At 39.3% G+C, this 19,579-nt stretch overlaps 1 protein-coding gene across 1 annotated transcript in view; it reads left to right on the plus strand.

Moving 5' to 3' along the window:
- ptprt (protein tyrosine phosphatase receptor type T) overlaps positions 1–19,579 on the plus strand; it is a 928,020-nt gene that overhangs the window by 512,747 nt on the left and 395,694 nt on the right. Inside the window, exon 10 of the mRNA XM_048608556.1 lies at positions 2,109–2,310. Within this exon, the coding sequence (XP_048464513.1) occupies positions 2,109–2,310 (202 nt within the window). The remainder of the gene's footprint in view (positions 1–2,108; positions 2,311–19,579) is intronic.

A 19,579-nucleotide genomic window follows, 5' to 3' on the forward strand; every position in this document is an offset into this window, starting at 1 on the left:
TATGTGGTAACAAGGCCTGGTGTGTGGGGTGGGGGGCTGGGACATGGGAGAGTTTAGGCCCTAAAATTATTGAACTCAATATTGAGTCCAGAGGGCTGTAGGGTCCCCAAGCGGAAAATGAGGTGTTGTTCCTCCAGGTTGCGCTGGGCTTCACTGGAACACTGGAGCAAGGTGGTGCATTGAAGTGGCAGGAAACAGGTAGTTCAGGGTCTTTTTTGTGAGCAGAACGTAGATGTTCTGCGAAGCAGTCGCCAAGTCTACGTTTCATTTCCCCAGTGTAGAGGAGACCACATTGTGAGCAGCGAATACAGTAGAATAGATTCTTGGAAGTGCAGGTGAAGTGTTCCTTCACCTGGAAGGTATGTTTGGGCCCTTGGATTCTGGGGAGGGAGGAGGTAAATGGGCAGGCGTTGCACCTTCGCCGGTTACAGGGGAAGGTGCCGTAGGGCTACGGGGAGGTGTTGGGGGTGAAGGAAGTGTGGACCAGGGTGTCCCGGAGGGAACGGTCCCTGCGGAAGGCGGACAAGGGAGGGAAGGGGAATATGTTTTCAGTTGCATGTTTGCCCATTAGGAACTGGCCCAGTGGAAAACATAGCAAAGCAAAACTCACTTTGCATAATACATTTGGAGCCAATTGAGAGCATACAGTGCAGACTTTTGTCTCTCAATGCACAGAATCCATATTCTAAACTAGGAAAATGACACTATTTGTTTCATTGTTGGTCCAGAGACTACATTGAATGATTCCATTTTTGTGAAAAATGAAAACATATTTGGATGCAAGCAATGTGAGAAATAGAAAGGAATAATTTATTGAATTGGGCTTTGTTTTCACAGAAAGTAATACTGTTCTTTACAGGATAATATTTTATACATATATTCCTTGTAAAATATCCTATAATTTATATGTACCATGACATTTTACTTCAAGAATCGACAGAGTATGACATTTACTGATACCAGTAGTGTTTATTTGAAAAAAAAACATTTCCAGACTATAGACATATAGAAATTTGTCACATTATAATTTATATTTTCATTATTTTACTTTTATGTTTCATGTTTTTTATTTCATAAATATTGATAGACAAATGAAAGCACTTGTTTGCTGTGTTGCAGTTTTCAATGCACTGTCTAGGACATTGCAGCTCAATATTATGTTCTCTTATGCTGAGAACCATATCAGAAATCATGCAGTGATATCTTGTCAGAGCAAAATAAATATTTAGCTTCTTGAGTCTTGAAAACCTGCAAGAAGCGAAGCAATAAATTTATACGGCAAGGACAAAGTGCCTATCCTGTTATTTGTAAGAGTACTAGGATATCCAGCATTCTAATGCTGAAAGTATGAATCTTTATATTTAATCTCATCTTTATATTTTTGTACAGCTTTCAAGAATTTTCAATGTGTCATTACTGTAAAATATCATTACATTTCCCATTCATTTTCAGATATATATACACTCTACATTCTCTTTTCTATTGACAACATATCCCTTCTAAAATGCAATCTTGTTACATTGCTTTCAATCTACAGATGAAATACTGTATATTTGCTTCTAAAAATGAGCACATTTTAACATCTGATGAAATAATGGTTGAAATTTTGTGTAGTGATGTGGTAAGCCTCTTGAGTGAATCAATGTCTGAACTGTGTTATTTTCCAGTAAGTGGAAATTAGAAAGTGAAGGTACGTCAAGAAGAATGCCAAATTATGCTATGTTTTCACAAATTAACATGTTCATATTCCTTTACTATGTGAAGAGAAGCAAGTTATAAGAGGAAAATGGAAGTTATAATAGTTTGACAGCTCACTTGAAATTGCAGTCGGTGAATAAATTCAGAGAGAAGCTCACACAAAGATAATTCACTATTAAATAAATTATAGGGCTTGTCTTTCGGTGTCTGCATGTCACTTCAGCTGATGTGAATGGCAACTGTAATGGGCCCATTCACTAGCAGTTGAGTTTCTTTGTACACACTGAGGCTGGGTGGAAATAGCATATTTGGTATCGGCGCTTCAAAACTCTCCAAATAGCAACTGGACTACTACAGAAATTTTATTTGTGCAAATAGTAGTTGATAAAATTGCTTGTATTTCCTTTTAGATAACCTACAAAGCTGCTGGTTCCTTTGACCCTAATGTGGAACTATCAAGCCAAAGAGGGAGGGTGTTCAAACAACGAAATGAGACACACCACTTGTTTGTCGGACTTTACCCAGGAACCACATACTCGTTCACAATAAGGGCAAGCACGGTGAAAGGATTTGGGTTGCCGGTTACCACCCGAATTACCACAAAGATTTCAGGTAAAATTGAAAGGAAACCATAGCATTGGACCACTCTAAGGAGCACTAGGTTTTGTAGAAATATTTTTCAGAAAATTGGGCAAATATCAAAGTAGCTGTAATTCTTGGATGTTTCTGCATTCACTTAACAAGTTTCACGTTCTGAATGCACAAGGAAAGATTTCCTTGACATACTATGTGTTATGTAATAGAATGGACTGAACGATGGCCACAAAACAGAAACAGAGGGTTGGACTTGAAGATACTTCCTAATTCCAGTGGGAATTGGTGTCCTGCAAAGATCTGTGTTGTGATTATTATTGTTTACATATACGGAAATGTTTTAGACTCTGATAGCTGGAGATTCTGCCCATTGATCTTTCAATATTGTCCTGTATCTATGCCACAGATTCTGTGGAATTCTATAACCCTTTTCCTTAGCTTCCCGCATTGAGATAGGGTTAGGGTTAGGGCACTTCCTAACAAAGTGTTCAGCAAGATTAGTGGAAGAATTTAAATGTTGTTTTGAATTTCACTTAACAAATAAGAAAGGAATGCATTTATACCACAACATAGCAAGAGCCTGGCATCTAAACAATTACTTCTGAAGAGGGGTCACGATATGTAGGAAAATGAGCTGGCAGGTTTGCAAACTGCAACTAAGACCAGCAGCCTGTTATTATTTGCAATGCTGGTTGATGAAGAAATTTTGGTCAAAACATCAGCGAAATTTCCTGTTAGTCTTCCCATTGTATTCTGGATCTTTTATATCTCTTTGAACAAGCAGAAGCGATCTTAATTACGCATTCTGAAAATCTATACAGACTTAAAATGTCAGCTTATGATAGTACTCAGGTGTGGGACTTTGACCCATTTCATTCAGTACCAGAGGTTTTTAACTAAAACATTTGACACTGGCTCAAATGTGACAAAGGTTTTGGTGGACAATGAATGCTGCAGGGGAGGGTGAATACAATATTTATGAAAACAAAAGTTTAAAGAAATAAACCTTAAAACCAAAAGCTACTTCTGCAGCTTCCATAGACAAGTTTATATTCGGCCAAAGTATAAAGAGAAAAAGAGATTAATAGAGATAACTAGCAGAATTTGATGCATCAAAGAAATTTCTTACAAGCAATTTAATATTTTGTTGAAATACTGTCATGGAAGAGCTACCATCTTGCACTGAACTTAATCCAAATTTTGAAATTATTTAGTTTAACATTATAAATTATGAATCATCCATCCATTTGAACAACTGAATTTGTGGCATTTATACATGTTCTTTTAAAATTGTCAAATTTATGCTTTGAGTAGATCTATAGGAATTATATTTTATAATAAACTGTTGTAGAAAAGTAAGAACTTTGCAGAATGTGGTACATTGATTTAAGACTTATACATATCAGCCTGACAACCCAAAGGAGTATTGCAAAACCAACTTCTCAAATTCTCAAATGTGGAACAACCCAACGTCACTGGCATAATGAGGTAGTATTCTCTCTCATATTGTTTAGAAGATCACACAGACTCCTAAACCTTTAGCTCAAACCTTCCAATTGTTTCTATTGATTGTATTTATTTCATCATTATATTTTATAATAAAAAATGATGCTGCTGTGAATATACAGGAGCAGCAGACTGATAATCAGGTGCCCTGAATGGATGCCAAATAAGCCTATTTGAAAATTTGAAACCTGTTGCGCATATTCCATTCTGTGAATGGGTAACTGCAATTAATATTGGCAAGTACAAAGCTGCAGCAGTGACCTACAATGATCTGTTTACTATTCATCTCTCCAGTGACAGACTGGAAATATACTTGTGTACTCCATAGAAAAATTGCTGACTAGCATTCTTGGTCAGAGATGGAACAGAAATCTTAAAAACAATTACTCCTTCTGCAGCTTCCATAGGCAAGTTGATATTTAGCCAAAGAAGGAGTGATGCTGTGTTATAAACACATTTCCATATTTCTTTAAGCATAAAAACAACAAAATGCCTGAATTTCTGCAGTCATTGTATGTAAGTACTCTAGCCATTCTGAAGAATATGAAGAGTATTACTTTCATACAAGATTCCTTCATATCACTGCAGGGGATGTCCTTGAAGGAGGAGGTATAGCCATATTCAATTACAACAGTGCAATTGCATCAAAATGACTTCTCACACCTCAAGGGCATTAAAATTAAATGGCCACTACTATCTTGCATTCACACACATTTTTTACTCGCAAGCTGTGGTACAACACAAAGAAATGCATCATTAAAGAAAAGGAGTGAGTTTTGACCGTCTGCCAACATGAAATTGAGAATGTGATGCATCTAAGAGTTTTATCCCAGGCTCTAAGTAGTTTAATATACAAAAAAGAAGGAGCATCAATTCTAGACACCTCAGCTTGCAACACACATGCACATTAAAAGACTGTCACTTTCAGTGAGTGTTCAGGCAATGTTTTCAGTAAGTTAGCTTTCATTTTAATATCAAAAGTTTTGCCTCCCTCTCAAAATGAACTGCAAAAACTTAAAAATTAAAAATTGACCCATGGCACAGTTAAGCAAAAGTGATAAGAATACATGATATCAACACACCACCAACCCTTTTAATATCCATCCATGCTGGAAGTTATTGTTCAGATACAAGATTAACATGTATATACTATCGAAATAACTGACTAATTATGTATTCTTCAAACAAAAATACTGGCATGTCATGTGATAGATGGTAACTCTGCAAGGTGAAGCAAGGGTGTGAAATCATCCTTGAATAAGTCTGATTTCTTGTCAGTTAAGATAACCATAGTCCATCAGTGGATATGCAACATTTCAGTTTCCCTTCCAATAAAGTTTCGTAGATTGGCCAAAAGGAGAAGATTCCAGAATGTTCAGTTTTATTAGGAGGAAGTGGAAGGTCAGGCCTTATTAAAGCTTTTGCCTTTTTTCTTAATATTTAAGTTTGCTATTCCACTAACTGACATATCTATTGGATCCTTTTGTTTAGAAGTAGAAAGTGCTTCATTTTTAGTTCAGACCATATCTTGTGAAACCACCAGTACATGGCATAGATTAAAGAAGGAAAGGAAGTTGTGTCCACAAGTGGAAACATTACATGATACCAGTAGTCAATCCCTACCAGCCAAAAGTATTTCAGTGGGGCAGCTCTATTCTAATTTCTACAACAAAAGGCTAACCCTTACCCTGTGGCAAATGAAATTCAGTTTCTCTTTTGAAAACACAGATTATATATGTTATAAGTGCTTCCCCAAATAAAATTTTCTCTGACTAAGCATCTTAGAAACTATTAGCATTCTGTATAACTCAAAATTAATGTTCACATTCCTAGATGATTTACATTGTGTCCAGCAAACTGAAAAATTTGTTAGGAACAACAGGGAATAGTACAGTGCAGGAATGGTCAAACTCATTTGCCTCCCTCAAACTCTGATAAACTAGTCCTCAAAACTCAAACAACAACATTCAAATGTCTCCTTTCTTTCTTCTTTGCTGATTGCCCAGTTTAAGACTTAATGAGCCTGAACATTTAGAAAAGGTTGTGTTTAGTGTAATTCTATTGTCAGTGATGAATCCGAAAGCAAGTCATTGAAATCTGCTCATATCAGCAGCTGAAATGTATGCAAATTAATGGGAAAATGCATTTAAAATTTACAGAAGTAATTTTCAGACTTGGGTCTCCAGGGTCAGCCTCATCCACAAAAGTAATTAGTTATTTCAGAAATAACAACTTACCAATTGGCTTCTGGCTATTGGAAGTGCATATCAGAAATCTAGGCATGTGTTGTGTACTGTTTTGTGACCATTAATTTAAATGATTGGGAAATTGCACCTAAATTTCTAGTCCACATTTTTGATGGGTAAGGCTCCCCAGTGGAGCAAAATTAAAATTTTACCATAATTGTAGAGAGCATCATGTAATGGGACCCACAAAGACAAATACCTTGGACACTGCAAACACAGTGAAGCACGAATCTATTCATTAACCTAAAAATTCACTCCCTCCATCACTAATATAGTGCAGCCACAGTATGTACATTCCACGTGATGTTCTCAATTTGTCAAGGCTTCTTCAATGAATTGAAGTATTGGAACTACCGATGTAAACAGCACTGGGGGTGTACTTTTCACCACATGGACTGCAGTAGCTTAAGGAGAAGTCTCAACATCACCTTCTCAAGAACAATTAAGGATGTCTCCCAAAACATGAGTAACATTGTAATGGCAGAAGATGGTGTTTGAAGCCTGTCTGCAAGTTACAGAATTATTTTCTCAATAATAAATGACTTTCATGGATAATTTGTAAAGTATGTCAGTTTGTAATTTTGTAATATTTAGCTGTATAATTTCTTGTATATCACCTTTCCTTTGAACGTTTGCTGCTGTATAAACTGATAAGACTGTTCACTGCAACATTATAAATGTTAATTGATGTGGGATTTTGATATTTGCACGGTCAATGGCAAGGAAATTGAGCTAACAAGAGACAATTTGTCAAATACTGTTTTCAAGGAATAATTTTATTACTGTTAGATTGTCTGATTGGATTAATGTCTGGGGTTATTGCAATATAGTTATGAAATACTGTAGAACAGTATTTTTAGTAGTAGTTAAATTTTAACATTGGATGCTGTGAATTTGGAAATAGAAAACTTTATTTATATTGCACCCTTAATGTGCAAATCATTTCATAGGATTCTTATATTGTATGCTTAAGACCCATGATGGAAATCATTTGCCAGAAAGTTTGCCATTTTTAGGGTGGAATCCTGTATTTAATATGCACATTAGGGTACAATGATCATTTAAAAAATCCTACTACAATTTTAATCAGTGGACAGTGTGCACTGTAAACACTCTACGCTTTAATGCTATGCATTGAGAGACCAACTATCGTCCCTTAAAGAGACAACTGCAGGATACTCTGGAAGCACAAAGGAACATGAATGTTCCTAACCTTGCCACAAAGATCTTCTGGCTTGCTATTGACATGGCCATGCCACCCTACACACCCAATCCAACACCACTCTCCATGATCTTTTTCTCCCAGTTTAACTTGGAATCTCTTTTTCACTCTGAGGTGAACTGCCTGTTAGCACTAGCTCAGAAAACTCAGTTCATAATCACATTACTCAAAGGCTGCAAAGGTTGCTGACACTGAGAACCATGTGCACGGTGCTCGAGGAAGACACATCTGTCCCCTCCAGGCTTATTCAATTCCAATTTCAAGCCTGCACTGTTTCTGTGCACATATGCAGAGTGGGCTTTTGCGTATGATGCAGGGCCTGGAACTGTGCACATGACATGCAGTCACACCAAAGTAACAGTGTCACCAAATGTTGCCTTATTGAAATCAAACTCAGCACTGCTCATGTCAAAGTCAACATTGGTCCTTTCAAGTCTATAGAATCCCCACAATGTGGAAACAGGCCATTCAGCCCAACAAGTCCACATCAACTCTCTGAAGAGCGTCCCACCCACACTCACCCCCCTACCCTATCCCTGTAATTGTGCATTTCCCAGGTTAATCCACCTAACCTACACATCCATGGATGCTATGGGCAATTTAGCTGTACTTCATATTTCCTACATTTGCAGGCTTTTTCTTGTCACGTGACTATAAGTTGTATTTTACAAAGTGTAGAAATTATGTATGTGCAGTTCCTGTTCTGTGACATTTTCCCAAGACGCAATTTATCATTAGCTACAATCCTAAATATATAAATTGTAAAGAAGAAAATCAGCTAGCAATGACTGTTATAATGTCAAGGAGAAATGCTGAATGTATTCAAAAGACAATCCAACCTGTTATTTTAACAGCAGCATATCCTATTTGTTTTAGACAAGTAACAGCTCTATTAAAATAGTTGAGAAGGATGTCATACAAAAATGTTAGGGATCACAGTCACTCGAGGCTAATGTAGATGAACAGACTTGAAGATATGTCCTTGGATTAGACTGTTGTGATCATGCATTCGGGAGACCTGCCCCTCAAACAGTAGCTTAAAACTTTGCTCCACAGCACTGTGGAAGCATGTTCATTTTTTTCCCCTCCCAATCTGTGTTTCCTTTGAAGAAAATTTGGTGAAAAATTAGAATCAGCTAACTGTCTCAACTTACTATACTCACGAATTTTTATCAGTTGAGCCATCCTTTTTGCATCGAGATATTGCTAATAGTTGTAACATTTGATATTTAATGGCAATAATGAATGATGATCCTGTGTGGAAAATGATGGCACACTTTGGCAAGGGTTTTCCAGTCGTGCCATTGACAAGAAGAATTGCAGGCAGGTGAACCTAATTGGGACAGAGGCCAAAAGTCAAATTCTCACCGATGCAATATGTTTATCTATGTGTTAGCTTCTCTAACATATAACATAGAGGCTGGATTTTTGTTGAGACAGATTTCTTGAACTTTATTAACAACACTGTGTAAATTGATACGATATCTTGGACTTACACGTTCTGTTTGAGTAATATGCTTACTTTTAAAACATAGATTGGTTGCATGGAACTATCCTGACTCATCAGACTGACTCAGATCAACTTGCTGACTGATGGAGAGTAAAACGGAGGGCTTTTACATCTCCTAATGTCGTTAAAAATATGATGCCTCGCTGAGAATCGTGGCATAATGCAATTCTCATAGTCAAGAGAAACCTCTTCTCCTTCAGGTGGTGGCCAAGTCTGTCACCAGCAGATGGTGAGAAACCTACCTGCATGAATTTGCAACTCATTACTACTACAATTCACTGGAATTAACTCACCTTCCTAATAACTCATACCCAATGGAGAAATTCGATGCTTCAGGGACCTTACAAAGTATGAAAGAAGCGTGTACCTGGAGAGTTACATTTCTTGATCAGGATCAGTATTTAATTATGCTTACAGTCCATTGGGTTGTTGTTTCTCCAAGTAAATCCAATGCATCCTTGCAGAAAAGAGCAACCCATCTTCCTGAGTCCTCTCCAAGCCCAACTGATTTACGACAAACAGAGGGATAACTAATGGCTGCAGGGGCCAGGCATTTGCACATGTGGCAGATGGGGGGACAGTTTATGACTCAAGGTAATGCCTTTGTGCACTTTGTAAACAGGAAGTCACTTATGGCTGAATAGCAGGTTTTAGCTCACTGAATGGACAGGGCTTCATCTGGCTGAACAGCACGGAGCCATGAAAGCTGTGAAGGGGAAGCAGGATAAGTCAGGGAAAAGGGTACTCCAGTCAGTCAGGGTTGGAACTGTATTGTGCCACAGTCAGTCTACACTTCTCTCTTGTGCGTGCTGCAGCCGTATTGGAGGGAGTGGGGTTTGGGTGTAGGGAGGTGGTACTGTTCCCCAATCAGATTAGGGAGAGATCTCAAGTCCATCCAGGGAGGGGAGGGTGTGGTAGAGCCCATTATGTTCTCCAGACAGTCTGGAGGTGTAGGTGGGGTAAGCTTCCATCAGGGCGATGTTGTATTTCAGATGTTGGACATGGGTTTGATGCTCCTGTGGACCAATGAATGAGCTGAATCACAGTGTGCTGAAAGGTGGTGATATTTATCAGACAAGACATGACTAACTACAGCCAAATTGCATGCCATGCCTGGGATAGGGAGATCAACATGTCAATGTACCATGACTGTACAGTAAGGAGTTTGAATCAGTAATGGTCCCCGAAGAATGAGAATGCAGTAAGAAGATGATGACATTTGCCCTTACAGAGCACAGGAGATCCTTCATCCTTTTCCTGCATGTGCTTCTGCTGTGTTGATGCTTATTAGAGTTGCTAACCTCTTGTGTAACCTGAGCCCAAGCCACCTGTCTCAGTTGGGGTGATTTCTTTTGCCCTTCCAAAAGGGTGACTATTGTCTGTTCTCATTTTCCTTCCTCACAATGTGTGAAGGGGTATCTAAGTAACCTATGAATGTAAATATGGAATTAAGAGTCTAACGATGACCAGGAATCCATTGTTGATTGTTGGGAAAAACCCATCCAATTTACTCACGTCCTTTAGGGAAGGAAACTGCCGATTACATGAGACTTCAGAACCACAGCAATGTAGTTATTGCCCTATTGGACGGGCAATAAATGCTGGACTAGCCAACGATGCTGTCATGCCGTGAATGAATAAAAAGAAAGGAGGCAGAGTCTTCAATCCTGGAAGGTGCCAAGGGAGATGAGAATCTCTGTCCACCAGCTGCTGTAATACTCCATAGATCTTGCTTGCATATGAAATAAGCTGGCGAGCAGATGGTTACTTGGGAAAACCTGCCATGGACCACGGCAGATGTGATGCCATGTTCGACACCTTCCACCATAGTTCAACTTCAAACTGGGAAATCCTGGTGATAGGATTTAACTTTTAACAAATACAAAATTGTTCTTAGATACCAAGATGCCAAGTAACTAAGTCCAGTTTAGCTAACTGGAAAAATTTGACTGTATGCTTAATAAAATTAATTAGATTTGTTTTTGTGTCTCTGTTGGAATCAACCACTTGGAGAAAATTCAAAAAATCCAAGTCAAATTCACACCACTTGGCAACCTTTTGTTCCAGAGATATATGCTGTATTGCGTGTTCTGAGTGCACTTTAAATGTATTGTTTGATGACAGATGATACAAGAAATCTTGATTTGTGTTTACTTGGAGTGTAAAGGGGATTTGCTGAAATTTAAAGTTTAGCTTTGTGGAAAGCAACAAGATTTTATGGATTTACAGAGGAGGCCATCCCACCTATCAGTTCCATGCAGGTCCACAAAGATGTGACGACACTAATTCCATTTTCTATCTCTTGGCTCATGAACTCTCCGTTTTCCAAGTTTTGATTTTAAGACCTCTACATTTTTTATACTCCCTCTTTGCCCTAATCGAGCCCCCCGTATCTGCCATAGAATTCTATTTTATTCTTATCCTAACATTTATATCTCTTGACATCCAGGATGATCTGATCTAGTATATTTTTTAAGTTAAACTACACAGCATCAAAATATAAGATAATTCCCTTGACAGAAGTCCAAAACTATTTTATCACTATTATTGCTATTACTCTAAAATTACTTTTAAGGATACACATTTTAATTTTGAAAGATGTTTTAACATTTAAGAACTCTGCTTCAAAGAGGCACCTGCATGCTCTTGCAAATAGACCTAATTGAACCAGGATAGTGAAAATAACCTTTCTTACAACATAGATGTATTCCATTACTAAATTACTAAATTTCTGGTGATGGAAAAATTCCAAAACAAATGATGAGCATGCCTAAAAATAAAACAACAAAGATTAAATGACAGAAGGAGGACACTATCTATTTTTATTTGTGTAAATCTAACCTTACAATGTCCAGAGTAATGATATACACCTGGATGGCAAGAAGCGAACAGCACCACATGAAAAATGGTGACAAAAATCTGGAAGGAAACGTTTTCACTACAAATGAGAAAGATCAACTTTAACAGCAGCCTGTATTATGGAAAACCTTCAATGTAAGAGAATCTCCCAAATCACTTTCACAAACTGGTAAGTAATGAGTCCAATAAATGGACCAAGAAAGATTGGGATAGTGATGGGATAAACAATGAGGTAAGTTTTGAACAGTTTACCGAAGGAAGCAAAGAGACGTGCCACGGCTAGAGGTTGAAGAGATTATTTCAAGCTGAAAATAAAGTGAATAGAGACAGTTATGACAAAGACCAAATTCTGAAGAGCAATGAAATTTAGTGTCGGACAAGGTTGTATAAGGAAAACACCAATTTGTAATTGAGAATAATCACTTTGAAACTAATTTGTATACAGGCATGGATCAGAAGAAATAGGATCAGGAGTCAGTTATTTACTTACTCCACTATTTGATTAGATCAAAGCTGATCTGATCATGTCCTTAACTCCACCTTCCTGCCTGTTTTCCATAACTCTTGACTTCCTCACTGAAGAAACAACTATTTAACTCAGCCTTGAATATATTAAATGACCCAGCCTCCACTGATCTTGGGTTAAAGAGAAATCCAAACACTAATGATACTTTGATGAAAAAAACTCCTTTGTTCTGTCTTATATGGGAGCCCCTTACTTAAAAATTGGCCCCCTAATTTTAGTTCTAGATCCTCCACATGAAGGAAACACACCTAAATTGTTAATCCTTTCGGAAACTTCGAAGTTTCAATGAGATCACCGCTCATTCTTCTAAACTCCACTCATCAAAAGCTCTACCTGCTAAACCTCATTATAAAACAATCCCCTTACCCAGAAATCAGCCTAATGAACTTTCCATGACCTGTCTGCAAAGCAAGTAGATCCCTCCTTAAGTAAGGAGACCAAAACTATACCTAGTACTCTTAAGTGAGATCTCACCAATGCTTTCTAGAGTTGTAGTAACATATGCCTACTTTTTATACTTGGTGCCCTTTGATATAAAGGGCTCCATTCCATCTGTCTCCCTGATTACTTGTTATCTGCATCTTAGCTTATTGTGATTCATGTGAAAAGGCACACAGATTCCTCAGTACCACAGTATTTCCTCTCCATTTAAATGATATTCTGTTTTTATAATCCCAGCTCTTCCCCATTACCCCATCATCAAGATGGCTGTGGAGTAGTGCCCCTGAACCAGGGCTCATCTGTTCTGACGGCTTTTCTTTTCTTTCTTTCCTTATTTTCTTTTTCTTTTTACAAACTTATTGTCCTGAGCTTGGCAACAGTGAGGAACCCCAGTGCAGATTCGAATGGGCCCGGTGTGGCAGTGGCGTGTGAGCCCAGACTGGACTTGAGTGAGCCCTTACTTACTGCCCGGGGTGAGCACATGACCTGTGGCTGCGACATTGGCAGAGGTAGGCCCAGTGGCGAAAGATGGCACCTGAAGATTGACGACTTTGTTGGTTGGGTCAGGTACTGTCGATGGTGAAGCAGTGGTGGAAGGGCATCACAGCAGATGGGCCCAGCGGTGAGAGATGAGACTCTGGCATTGATTGGTCCAGTGCAGGTGCCAGTAAGGCAATGGCGAAGGAGAATCGGCCCAGTGGCAAAAGATGGTGCCTGAAGAGTGGCAACTTCAACATTGGTTGGGTCAGGGTAGTGGAGGATGGATGGCAGCACAGGTGTTGTTGATGATGAGCTGGCTCAGGACTGATGGACTCTGTTTATACTGTATCTTTTTTTTCTGATTCTCAGAACTATTCAAAATGGCGCCGGATTGAGGCGACGGACAAAAAGGTTTTCACTGTACTTCACTGTTTTTCTCACTGTAAAATTCACCTGACAATAAAATCATTCATTCATTCATTCATTCAGTAGGGAGATAATGGGATATGTAGCTGCCTTTTAACTTTAAAGTTATATTTTCTGAACATCCAAAAGTATTTTAAGTATTTGGGCACATGTTCAAATCATAAGTGGTATAAATTGAAAGTCGCTACAGGTTACAAATTCTTTATGAACTTCATCTTTCTGAAAGACATAATTACAGGTCAACAAAGTGTGCTGTCTAAAGTTTCTAAGCTGCCTGTAGCTCATTGTAACATTGTCCTAAAATTTGTTGTCAAGCTAAGAGTGGGATTAATACTGCTCAACATTTTTTTTATTTATTATTGTTGCTGCAGCTTCAAGTAAAGCCAAATCTGTGACTGAACACCAAATTCAAAAATGTGCCATTGTTCCCTGGGACTTTGTCTCCCTCATCCCCACCCAATCAGCATGCCCCATCTATAATCATGGATACCAACATATCCACCACTCTTGGCCCTTATACTCTCCATACTAACTCAGCTAATATCTACTACAGACAGACCACAGAGCAACACTGAGATAAATTAAGCTCCAAATATCAGTTACAGTCTTCACAATAATAAAGTAAAGCACTGCCATTCATGAAAGTCTGTTTAAAATGTTTACATCTCTTCAAGTGCTTAATGCCTTTTAGAAACAAACACTCTCTATTCATATTCACACATCAAAGACTACAAATCCTTTAATGATCTTTTTGAGCTGTCCTATTTGCATAAGCGTTTGATGAGCTGCCATATCAAAGATTATTGCAAAAAATAAAGGCACATGCTGTTGCATGTAACATATTGTCATGCAAAAAGCTGAGGTGCCAGCACCGATTGCTGTGGTACACCACTCTTTACAACTTGTAAACTGAGCAATTTGCCAACTCTCTGTTTCCTTTTAGCTAACCAGTTTTCTATCCATGACAATATGGTACAGCAACACCATTTTTTTATTCACTCGTGGGCGTAGTGATTGTAATGAGGTCAGAAAGGTCAATCTCATAGAATGAGTTCCCTGATTGGGGCTGTTAATCTGGTCAGACATTCTGCTCACTGACAGCATGCTCTGAGGGAGCTGGATCAGTGTCAAAGTCTCTCCACCTATAATTAAAGGGTGACTCGGTGATGGGGTACCAGCCTCTGTGGAGTTATTTCAGCGACGACGAGAGAAAAGCATGCTCCTAAAGAAATTTGCTCACAACATTTGTCTTTCAGTTGGGGTGAGCATTTCTGGCATCATGCCGTTATTTGGGAAGCTAGAGTCATTTGATCCTGCCATGGAAGACTGGGCCCAAAATGAGGAAAGAATGTGTTTTTTTTTGGGCAAATGGCATCGGGGCAGATGAAAAGCAATGAGCAATTTTCCTGACAGTTTGTGGACTTGCAGCTTTTTAGGTTATTAGGAGCCTAAATTTCTCTGAGGCAGCATATATTAAAACTTTTCAAGAGTTGACAGATTTAGTTAAAGAATATACGACTCCAAGTTTCCTCGAATTCTCAGATTCTATTGGTTTTATTCAGCAATTCGAGAACGAGGGAAGTCCATACCAGAATTTTTGACGAGGTTAAGGTGACTGGCAGGGACATGTAGTTTTGGTTTAACACTTAATGAGCTGCTGAGTGACCATTTGGTATATGGGATTAATGATGTAACCTTGCAATCGCATCTACTAGCTATAGCCCAACTGGACTTCAAACAGACACTATAACAGGCCTTATCATTGGAAAATGTGGCAAGTGGCGCATATAAGTTGCAGGATATTCTGATGGAAATGAACACCCACCCTCACTAGTCCGACCAAGTTTGGGGAACACTACTTGAGTAAAAGCAATTGCATAGCCTCGCTCAGGACATATCCTGAACAGAGGGACACTAGCTCAGCCCGCAACAAAACCCCAAAACATAGTCAAGCTTTGGCCAAATGGTTAAAATTTTCTTCAAGATCTTAGCTGGCAAGCCATTGTATTTGCTGATGGTATTCAGACTTGAGACAGCAAAAGAGTCCCACTGGACCTAAATTGAGTATGAGAACCCACAGGCCAGTATCCAGGAGAGTGCACACTTTGTAAAGTCAAATGATACCTTTATAGACATAAATTTATAATAATAATGAACCACAAACCCCTGCTAGCTCTACTTAAAGAGAACACGGCAGTGCCGCTCATAGCTTCAGGCTGAATTCAACGGTGGGCTCTAATACTAATTGTGTATAATTGTGTAAACAAGTTGGAACAATGTCCTGGAGGCCAAGTAGCAAACGTGGATGCATTGAGCTGCCTCCCACTGGCAGGTACACCACTGGTGGTACCACCACTGGAAGAGTCCCTCATGGTTTTAAATTTTCTGGACACACTTCCAGTCACAGCCGGCAATATCAGACTTTAGACTCAGAAAGATCCAGTCCTGGCAAAACTGAAACAGCTGGTGGTGATGGGGGAAACCAAAAGGCCGTCATAACCAGAAATGAAACCTTTTGGGATCTGGAGAGACCAGATCACAGTAGAGGATGACGTTATTATGGGGAGCAAGATTGATTGTCCCGAGCAAAGGTCGCCACCAGATATTGGCTGAACTCTACCAGGGTCATCCAGCGGTTTCCAAAATGAAGATGTTGGCAAGAGGTTGTGTCTGGTGGCCAGAACTGGATGCAGACATAGCTGCATTGGTAGGGCAGTGCCCAGCGTTAGCACCAGCAGCTCCCCTACATTTGTGAGAATGGCCAGATAAACCCTGGACTCAGTTACACGTCGACTATACAGGTCCTTTCATTGGCTCAATGTTCTTAGTCATTGTGGACAACCACACAAAGTAGCTGGACGTGCTTGGAGTTCATTCATCAAACGCAGGGACGTCGATGGAAACACTGTGCACATCTTTTGCAATGCACGGATTCCCAGAAGTCTTAGTCACAGATAATCATTTTACCGGTGTTATGGACCAGACCACTCCCCCTGCAAAATATTTTAAGAAAGTAACCCAGACCCCAACTTTTTCTTATTTTAAAGGTAGATGTGAAGATGTTCCAGATGTGATGTGACTGGTCAAACTACTCAACGTTAAACAAAACCCAATTTATTTGAACACAATAGTTAAAATACAAACAAACAAAAGAGGAATTTAGAATAACATAACTTCCAGAAAATTTAACTGAAAATTAAATACAGTACCTATTACTAATTAACTCCAATATAGTAACATTCCTATAGGAGCATGTTTCCTGACCTGGGATAAAGACTCAAGAGGCAGGATTCAGCCAAGTGGAAGATGTTTATTCAAGCAGAAACTGGTTTATGCAGGGAGAGGGCCAAAGGATCTTCCCTGAACTTGGCTTCGGAAGATAGATCAATGACACACCCTCTGCTTTTATGAAGAAATAAAGCATTTTTATACATTTTGTGTTACAGTAATCAAGTAACATAGTCATTTTCCTTCCCCCTAATCCAAACACCCAATCCTGTGGGACACCTAATTAATGATGGGCACTACTATGGACAGCCCCAGGTTCCCATGATCTTACAGTATTAGCTAGACATTGTAATCGGTAGGCGTTGGGATCTTTCTATGCATCCTATTCATTCGCGTTCCAAAAGTTTAATGGCTATCCTCCTTTGGATCTTTCTCAGGCTTGTTAATCTGTAAGGACAGCTCAAATTCTATTACCCATTCTATTTTGTTGCTGTCTTTTATCACATTCAGTTTCTCCTTTGATTTTCCCACTGTCCCAATTACATAATGTAAAAGTAAAAAGTCAGTTAGTTTTAACTAATAAGGTTAACTTTATAATAAGCTATAAGGTTAAGTTCTGTTATAAAGTTAATTGTAAGTGTAACGTTATACAACTACTTCTACTGTGAGCATTTTGTAATTTATGGATTATGATCAATCTATCGTTCGGGGCATAAGAGAAGTTGTCCTCTAAGGCTAGTTAATCTTTACATCTAAGCTTAAATTTTTTTGAAGGCTTGTATTATTTCCTGGTTATGTATTGAAACTAACTTCTATGATTAGAATGTTTCAGCTAGAAACTATTTAATATTGCTGGTAGCTTCGAAGAGGTAACTATTTACTACTAATAACTTTAGCTGTTACCCTTGCAGCTAATCTGGCACCTGACCGTATTCATTTATTAGGACAATAATCCTTTCCTTAATAAAGCTGGAATTGGCCATGTATCTGTCCTAAGGCATCTTTTTATCAGAACTGTCTCATACAGTGTTCTTTTACTGACCTTCTAGCAATTCTGTTCAAAGGTACCATTGTATTTCACTGTTTGAGCAGGCTGCTTAGTTTTGCTTAGCTTCTGTCTGCCATTTTTAAGCAGGCATGGGCCACTTAGTGTGTTCAGGTACAAGTCACCTTACATAGCCAGTTACAGGTCACCCCTACAATCCCATAAGCACATCCCTTGGCCCAAAGGCAAATTCAGACACAGATTCTTACATGCAGTTCTCCAATCCAGGAGGAAGAAACACCAAGAGAAATTTCAGACAGTGTAGCAGTCAAGAGACATTCACTGAAGCTTCCAACTCTTCCGAGACCCCAGACATCTTCTGATGTTACTGAAAAGACAAAATCTTGAAATTTCAATCTGTGAGAGCTGGGTACACCCATTCAGGCTGTTTCTATTTGTTCCAACTTAAAAATAACCTGAAGGTCTCACAAGTTGTTTGCTTAAATAGTCTTCACGTAGCCAGTTCAGCACTTCTGCCTTACAACCTCTCTTCAAAACAAAAACCAGGACAAAATAACTCTTTAAGGTGACAGCATTGTTACACCAGCAGGGAATTTCCTAAATTCAAATTGTAATTGCCATATAGGGACAGCTCCACACCATCCATCATCCAATGGTCTGGCAGAATGAGCAGTCCAAACTTTGAAAGCAGGCTTAAAGAAACAGCCTTCAACTTCACTAGGTACCTAACTGTCCCGGTTCCTGTTTGATTATAGGATCACCCCTCATGCAACTACAGAGATAGCTCCAGCAGAGTTACGAATGGGGAGAAGACTCCATACCAGATTAAATCTGATCTTCCTGGACCTGAGGGGGAGGGTAAAACAGCATTGGGAAACCCAGTGCTGGACACAAGACTCCTTTAAGCGAGAGAGACAGTTTACTTCAGGTGAAGACGATTGTTGTAGGATCCATGGGAATGGCCCTGCATTGATAAGATGCATGATCAACATGAGGTCGGGTCCAGTGACAAATAAAGCTTGGGTAGGTGTGACGGTCCTAAATAAGAATGTGGACCATACGAAAGCTGCAAACTTGCAAACGGTGCAGGAGCAAAACATGTCTGTCTCCTCGATTGCCTTTCTGACTGTTCAGAACATGTGAATTCTCCCTCTCCTTCAATCATTGAGGATACCTCAGAATCTGAGGTGGACATGGCAGATGTCACCATCCTGATGCTTTTGAAGAGATGAATGAATTTCTTCTGGGACAATCCAGGCACAAGATGCAAGCTACTGTGTGTTACATGCTACTCATATCAGAGACAAAGTTAGAGGAATCTGACCTGGTGCTAGGAGGAGGAGCTACAAAAAAAGAACCAGCCTAGATCCTCAGACTTGGGGGGACAAATGTAGTGATCATAACGATGTCAGTCAGGTGGACCTCATAGAATATGAGCTCCCTGATTAGACCAGATTAAAAGCCCCAATCAGGGACTCCTGGCTGACAGATATAAACAGGAGTGTCAGAGGCTCTGAGAGAGCTGGATCAGTGTTAAGAACTCTCCATACGTCAAAACGAGTGTCTTGGTGATGGGATACTGGCCTCTGTGGAGTTATTTCAGTGACCGTCGATGGTTGTGCCAGCATTTGTTGCCTGTCCATAGTTGCCCTTGAGAAAGTGGTGGTGAGCTGCCTTATTCAACCACTGCGGTCCCCAAGCTGTAGGGTGACCCACAATGCCGTTAATCATTTTCCACAATTTGTAAAAGTAGGATCCGTCAGAAATGGGACAAGACTTTCAGATAAAGTTCACATCCATCGTTTTTTGATGGCACACAGAATCTGTCCAACTTTTC

The sequence above is a fragment of the Rhincodon typus genome, chromosome 19 (genome assembly GCF_021869965.1).
Source record: "Rhincodon typus isolate 14 chromosome 19, sRhiTyp1.1, whole genome shotgun sequence".
Classification (NCBI taxonomy): Eukaryota; Metazoa; Chordata; class Chondrichthyes; order Orectolobiformes; family Rhincodontidae; genus Rhincodon; species Rhincodon typus.